The following is a 7,755-nucleotide window of genomic DNA, read 5'->3' as shown; positions in this document are numbered from 1 at the left end:
ACATATACACAGGTATGTGTGTATGTATAAAGACATGATATATTATATACATATATTACACACACATGTGTATATGTAAACATATATGTATGTTTTATATGATGAGTTGTGATGTTAAAATATAAGATATATAACATATAAGTGTATATATGTGTATTCTATGATATATAAATATAACTTATTATGTACATATATTATATGTGTGTAGGTTTACATTCGTTCATAAGAAATACAGGGTAGCTGGGGAGGGAGGGCACTAGAGGCTGGGGGGGAAGGGCTCAGGGAAGGCCTTGATATAGAAGTCGGTGCTTGAGCTGAGTGTTGAAGGAAAACTAGACATTCTATGAGGAGAGGACAAGGAAGGAGGGCATTCTAGGCATGAGAGACAGTTGTGGTAAAGGTGTGGAGACAGTAGGTGGCAGGCTGTATGTGGAGAACAGTAAGAACACCATTTTGGCTGCATCATTGAGTGCAGGAAGGTGAATAGTGTTCAATAAACAGAGTTTTTGAAGGGGCCAGAGTTAGGAAATCAGGAAAGGGCTAGACTGTGAAGGGCTTTCAATACCAAAGGGAAGAGTTATATTTTATCTTAGGGGCTGGATAATGCTGAAGTTATGAACTGGAAGGATAATGGTGCCCTAGACAGTAATAGAAAGTTTGGAAGAGGGATAGCTTTGAGCTCTACTTTGGATGAATTGACCTTTTTTTTTTTTTTAGGATGATCTCAAAGGTCTCTTCCAGCTCTAAATCCCATAATCCTATGATCATAAAAGGATTCTTAATCAAGTGCCTGGGGTTTGACCTACTTGCTGAGACAGAGATTCGAGAGATAAGAAATTTGGAATAAAATGGACAGCTGGACATAAGGATCAGGGTATGATATGTAACTAGGGTGGGACAACTCAGGCTTTGTTCCAGGGTAATAAATTTCCAAGGTGCTGACAGCACTTACAATCCTTTAGGAACAAAGAAACTACAGGGCTAAGCCTAGAGTTAGCACCAATAATTAGTCAAAACAGGCAGCTATCAAACTGTGGGCTATGTCCTTCATCTCCTCCACCCCAACTCAACTTTCTCTGGGAACAGTTTGCGATATTTTTCCCGAGTGCAACAATTCCTCATTACAATTCGAAGGGGTAGAACTAATGGTGAGGTTTAAGTGAAGGCCTTCAAGGCAATGTCTTGTCGGTCAGTGGCCTGCTGTTTACAAGTCAGATTCACTGGATCTCCTTTTCTATCTGATAGAAGGCCGAGGGAAGTGGTTTTAGCCCACAGCCAGCAACAATGATTCTGATGGTGCCTTCCTGTTTGTTTCTGAAAGGTTCATATTCATGGCCTTCTGAAAAACTGTGTTTTTAAAAAAATATTTTGATAATAGTTTTTAATATAATTGGTTTCCTTTGTAATCTCATGTATTTTGTTTCATGCATTTAAAAACTTGATTCTGAGAAGGCGTAAAAGGGCCCATGATGCAGAAAGGCTAAAGAATGCTTGTTCTATACCACCTCCTTTATCTGACAAGTGGGAAACTGAGTCCCAGAGAAGGGAAGTGACTTGGCCAAGATCCCAGGACCTGCTCCATCCTTTGCTCTAGACCCTGGTTCTCCTGCCTCTTGGGACCTCTTTCCCCGACGTTGAAGTCTGCCTTTCCACATCAGCCCAGAAGAGAGAAAAATACAGTCTGAGCAGGGTTCAGCTCTGCTTTGTCAGAACCGTTCCCTGTGACTGCTGGAGCTATGCTGACTATTTCCTGTTTTAATCCCAGGAGAGACATATTGGAAACGGCCAGTTGTGTCTTATTTTTGTTCCAGTCACCGCAGCGCTGAGACGATCGGATTGGGTTAAGGATGTGGGCACAGGCAGGCAAGGGGAAGTTCCAGGAGAATGGGGGAGCTGGCGGGGGCTGGGGGAGTGGAGATGGAATTGTTATTTGGGGGGTGTGGGGGGGTGAAGGCTGGTTGCTAGGCTGAATAAACAACTGTGACTCATATGTTGGCTCGGGGACCCACAGCGGGGCTGGCCCTCTGTAAAGTGGTGAGATCAGCAGAGTGGAGCTTTGGCATCCTCTCCCCCGACCCCATGCCCCGCTCCCTGGCCTTGCCGCCCTAACTCCCCTCCCAAGTCCAATGCCCACCTGCCATGCTGTGGCACAGGACTCCTTAACGTGGGTACCAGGGGCTGACAAGGGCACCATGGAGAGATTGCAGGGGTCTGTGAACTTGGATTTGAGAAAAGATCTTTATTTTCACTAACCTCTAAGTGAAATTTAGCATTTTCTTCAGTCATTTAAAAACATGATTCTGAGAAGGGGTCCACGGGCTTCACCAGATTGACTGTTCAAGGGGTGCAGGACACAGAAAGGTGAAGAACCCCATGTCTGGTGGAAAGGCCACCACAAATCTGTGTCCTAGGATTAAAAGGTCCAAGAAGCCTTGGGGTCCAGGTCTGGCTCCCTACTTACTAAGCCATATGACCTTGGGCAAGTGATAGGATCATAGAATTAGAACTGGAACCAGGGACCTTGTAGGACATAGGGTCCAGCAGCTCCATTTTATGGAAGAGAAAACTGAAGCCCAGAAAGGAATGAGCAGTCCAGGGTGACCGAATCAGGATTCAAACCCAGGTCTTCTGACTGTGTAGGACGTGTGTTCTATCCATGACGCCACTTCTCTTTTCTGGGCCTGTTTCCATCTCTGCAAAATGAGGGTGTTGGCCCAGATAATCTCAAAAGTCCCTTTCATTTCCGATTCCTACGATTTGTTTTTTGGACTTTAAAAAAAAAAGTTTTTGACTCAGCGCCTTAGTTTCCTCCTCTGGAAAACACAGGTTATGGTTTGTTGGTTAGGTAGGTATGGTTAGGCACCATATTGCAGAACCAAGGATTGAACATAGGAGAAAATGTTCTGTAAAGTACAAAACTCACACAATCACAGCTGGCAGGCCAAATGGTACCAAAGAATGTGAGTGGATGCTGAGGGCCTGGGGTTCGAATCCCACCTCTGCCATGTCTACCCGTGTGACCTGCAACAATTCGCTTCGTCTCTTTAGGGCTCAGTTTCCTTATCTGTAAAATGAAGGGGTTGGGCTAAGGTATCTGTCAGCTCTAATTCCAAGTTCAACGTCTTAATAGTAATAATTGTATTAATTTATTGCACTGACCAATACAATTAATTACACAGATTAATTAATACAATTAACTACATGAATTAATGTAATGAATAGAATTGACTGCGTTGATACAATTCATTACATCGATTAATATAATTGACTATATTGATTTTAATATAATTAATTATATTTATATGATTAACAAAACACAATTAGTATACAAATAATTTTTGTTGTTTAACTTCGTCACTTTAAAGAGCAGAAAACCGAGGCCTTGAATGGGGAAGCGGTTTGTCTGAGGTTGGGGGGCCGATCGGGAAGAGAGGTGGGACCGTAACCCAGCTCTCTTGTCTCCCAGCCTGGTGTTCTTTCCACTGTGGTACGTATTGCCCAGTTGCATTCCTACTGGGCCTTGCTCTGGGCAGACTCAGTGAAAGAAATCCTCAGCAGCTCTAGCTGAAGCTCCTAACCCCTCCTGGGGGACTTATCTTTTCCTAAGGAATCTCGCACGCTGAAAAGCCTTTACTGTCCAAAGGAATGAACCTTGATGGGTGGAATTTCAGGCCCTGTGCGAGGCAGTGGGGAAGATCTTTGGGGAGAGAGGTTGTCAAGGAGATGATATTTGTTAAGTCTTAGTGCCTGGAATATAGTAGGTACTTAATAAATGCGTGTTCCCTTTCTTCCCCTTCCTTCCAATCACTATCCATGGGATGGTCATGCTACTGATGTGAGATGACATCCCTCTTTTTCCTCCCACAGAACTGGTGAGGGAGAAGGTGGGGGGGAGGGGTACAGGACCTTTCTTTGTTGGCCATTCTTTCCCTCTAGGCAGCATTGTGTTGAGGAAAAAGCTCTGGATTTGGAGTTACAGGACCTGGGTTCAAATCTCAGCTCTGACTCTTACTACCCCTGTGGCCTTGGCAAATCACTTGGTTCCTCTGGGCCTCAGAATCCTTTGTAAAAATGTGCAGGTCACGGGGCAGCTAGGTGGTGCAGTGGATAGAGCCCCGGCCCTGAATTCAGGAGGACCTGAGTTCAAATCTGGCCTCAGACACATAACACTTAGTAGCTGTGTGACCCTGGGCAAGTCACTTAATCCCATTGCCTAGGCAGTCCCCCCCCGCAAATGCGCAGGTTGGACAAGGTGACCTCTAAAGTCCCTTCCAGGCCCAGATCTGTGACCCAAACAATGCCACAGATCACTACAATATAGCTGTGCATCTCAGGCAGGGTCCAGATGGCTGAAACCCAGGATGAAACACAGCCAGGGAAACCAGGCTCTCACAGAAATGCAATGACTTGCCCAGGGTCACCCAGCTAGCAAGCTTCAAGTACAGGATTTGAATCCAGGCCGTCCCCCTTCCAAGTTGCTAACTCCAGCTGCTACTCTGGGAGTTCAGAGACGGGGGCTGAATCTGGGGCTTGGTCTTCTCCTCTGTAAAAGCAGGGGGTTGGTCCAGATGGCTTTTGAGAGCTTTGCTCCCTCTGAAGTACTGCACTGGGCTGATTTATGGTGTCTGGCTCCCTTCCCCTTCTCTCCTTGCCTGGAGAAGGGAAGCACAACCCATTTGTGCCCCCCTCCCCACAACTTCCCAGCCGTCTGTCAACAAGGTCAGGAGGTATCTCTGAGTTTGTACTGAGGAAAGAGGGGCCCCTTGGCAGCCCTGGCTGAGCCAGGGAGAGACTAATTATCGACTTAGTAGAAGCCAGATCAGTGTAAGCAGACAGGATACTGGAGCTGAGGGGTTGCTCAAATGGGGGGGGGGTCTCCAAGGGAAGAGAAGGCTCAGGGGTGGGGGAGACTGGATTGTCATATAGTGAAGACAGTGATCGGGGTAGCAAGAGAAGAGGCTATGACCCAGAGGCCAGAGATGGGCAGAGCACTGAAGGCCTTTTCAGCTTGACATAGCAAAGCAAGGTTTTCCCCTCCTTCCCCAGAGCCAGGCTACTTTGTACGAGCCCATTGGAAGGGATATGATGACAACTAATTAAAAGTATTTACTAAATGCCTGCCATGTGCCAAGCACTGTGCCTAGACCTGCACCTCCAGCAATAATGGGCAATCCCTGGGTCCCTGCGTGGGAGTGGGGGGAATGATTGTTTCGAAGGCCTTATTTTTCACTGAGAGCATGTGCTCTCCCTCACGGGATATCTGACCTCATCTCAGAAGCGTTGGAAATCTAAACAGCTCGTGGTCCGCAGAGATTTCTTGGCCAAGGAAAAATATGAAGTCTCGCTTGATGTCACAGTTGAAACACGAAGTGAGCTCAACAGAGAAGAAACCTTCGAAATTCCACAGAATCACAGGATTTCAGAGTTGGAAGGATATTGGCCATCTGGCCCAACCCCCTACCTGAAAGGACTCCTCACTAAAACACACACAGAAAATGGGCATTCAGCCTGTTCGAGGATTAGTAATGGGGACCTGGTGACTTCTGGACAGCTCTAATTTCTAGGAAAATTTTCCTGATGTAATACCTAACCTTACATTAGGTTGAACTTTTATAATGATTAATTTCAAAAAATCTTTATCAGACCATTACCATGTGTGAGGCTAGAAAATAGTGTTGGACTTGAAAACCTGAGGCCTGCTGGCTGTGTAGACACGGCTAAGCCCAAACTCTCCAGCACCACAAGGGACAGAGAGGCTGCCTGTATTGGTACAAGATGGAGAGAGTGCCTGCAGAACCTTCCTCAGAGTCATGGGACTCAAAGGAGATCCCATACATCAATCTCTTTCCAAACTCAGAAGTGCTATATAAAGATCAGTTATTACCAACATTAGTAATCATAATATTAGCAGAGTTGGACCTTGAATCTCCAATTCTCTGGTTCCAAATCCAGTGTTCTTTCAAGGGCACCAAGTTCCAGCCTTTGGCCTACCACCCTAAAAAAGGAGAGTCTATCTTTAAATGGACCTCTCCATAGGAGAACTGAGTCCCAATTTCAAGGTTGCCTGCCAATAAGCGTGCTTGGCTAGGAAGCCCATCTCTTGCTCGACAGACGGATGCCCCCTAGTGGCCAAACGGAATGGTGCTGAGCGTGAAGTCGCCCGGAAACTCTGGGGACAGGGGACAGCAGCCTGCAGCCTGACTGTCCCGTACCGGGCCCCCACGGATGGCCTGGGTAACTGCTGGCAGATGCTCTTGAAACAAAACACTTCCAACACCTCCAAGAATTCGAAGTAAAAAGTGTCAACACCCTAGAGCGCATCATCGGTCAGCTTTCCTCTAAGAGAATGGTCAGAGAAGGTCTGTTTAAGACAGGGATCCGATGTGGGAATGCTCCCGAATTCCCTGGACAGAGACCGGCAAAGCCAGGAAAGGCATGGGGAAAGGCTCTGTGCCCAGGGTAGCAGGGGGCACAAGGGTTGGAGTCTATTTTTTCCAAAGAGCAAGTGATAATGTCTCCTTCCTCCCCAGGGCAGCACCTTGCCTTACATACACCAGTTAGTAAAAACGCCCCGTTTTGGAAGCAAACCCAAGGCTATTGGGGCTGCACAGGAGTACGGTCCCTCCTATAAACTGAGGCTTTCCCCGCGGGGTCTTGGAGTCTGCAAGGGGGACATGTGAACCTTCTTCCTTGTTCCTGGGATGATCTGAAAAGACTGAAAGCTCAGATACGCTGGGGAATTTCTTAAGCGGGGAGGGACCACCACGCCTTTGTGAGATGGTTTGGGCCTCACTCAGTGGCATCTGGATCAAGGCATCCGAGTTCTGAAATGGGCTTGTGCAATTCAAAATGACACACACTAAGAGAAAAAAATCAATCCCATTGCGTCTTCCTCTCGGTTACAGGAATCAGGCATCCTCTAAGTGCCTCCTATGGGCATGCTAGCAACCACACCGCTAGGAACCGGGAATGTGAGGCGTGACCCGGCTAGTGAAGGCAGCAAAGTGGCTGGGACCTCTGCGGGGAGCAGGGGTGGGGAGTGAATGACCCAAGAGCCAGAGCTGTTTGAGGACAGAGGAGTTCTTGTAGGAGTTTTATTATATCATATATGGGTGTATGTGTATATATACATAGAAGATCTGTTTTATGTACAATAATGGTTCTCTCAAACATTTCTACCAAGGCAATCTGTAACAATGTCTCTTTTCCCCAAATCCAACTCAGGTGCAGTTAAGTGCTAAATGAGAGTTGTCCCTTCTGATGAAAGCCATTCTGGGCTTCCTGCCATCTTCTGGGTCCTTCTTGGGAACAGACGAGGTAACACGGCTCACACAATTCACAATCTCCAGCTACAGCAGGCCTCGAGGCGGGGATGGGGGCAGAAATAAGCCCAAAGATAGAGAACAGAAGCTGGGCATTTCCCGGGGATGGATTAGAGCTTCTATGAGGACAGGACATTGTGCGTGATTATCACAAGGCTCTTTTATTCCTCGGAGGTGAGATCGATTGCACTGGAAGGAGAGACTGGAGGGCCTGGCCAGCGCAGGCCACAGCAGGGGAAGGGGCAGGCCTCAGTCACTACTTCTTCTCCTCCTCCTCCTCAGCCTCCTTTTTCTCCGGGGTGCTCTGCTTCAGTCTGTAGTCTGCCAGGGCAGCCTTGATTGCATCTTCAGCAAGCACTAGGAGAGAAGGAAGGAAGGAGAAGGAGGGAAGGAGGGGAGGGAGAAAGAGAGGGAAGGAAGAAAGGAGGGAGGA

The 7,755-nt window shown here is 47.2% G+C and overlaps 1 protein-coding gene across 1 annotated transcript in view; it reads right to left on the bottom strand.

The window, feature by feature from the left end:
• Positions 1 to 7,062: 7,062 nt before the first annotated feature.
• Positions 7,063 to 7,755, bottom strand: part of ISCU (iron-sulfur cluster assembly enzyme) — a 10,777-nt gene continuing 10,084 nt past the window's right edge. The window contains exon 5 of the mRNA XM_027865572.1: positions 7,063 to 7,679. Coding sequence (XP_027721373.1) covers positions 7,579 to 7,679 — 101 coding nt within the window. The 3' untranslated portion in view covers positions 7,063 to 7,578. The remainder of the gene's footprint in view (positions 7,680 to 7,755) is intronic.

Source organism: Vombatus ursinus, unplaced genomic scaffold (genome assembly GCF_900497805.2).
Source record: "Vombatus ursinus unplaced genomic scaffold, bare-nosed wombat genome assembly UNPS02001287.1, whole genome shotgun sequence".
NCBI lineage: Eukaryota > Metazoa > Chordata > Mammalia > Diprotodontia > Vombatidae > Vombatus > Vombatus ursinus.
This window is presented reverse-complemented; position numbering and strand designations above follow the sequence as displayed.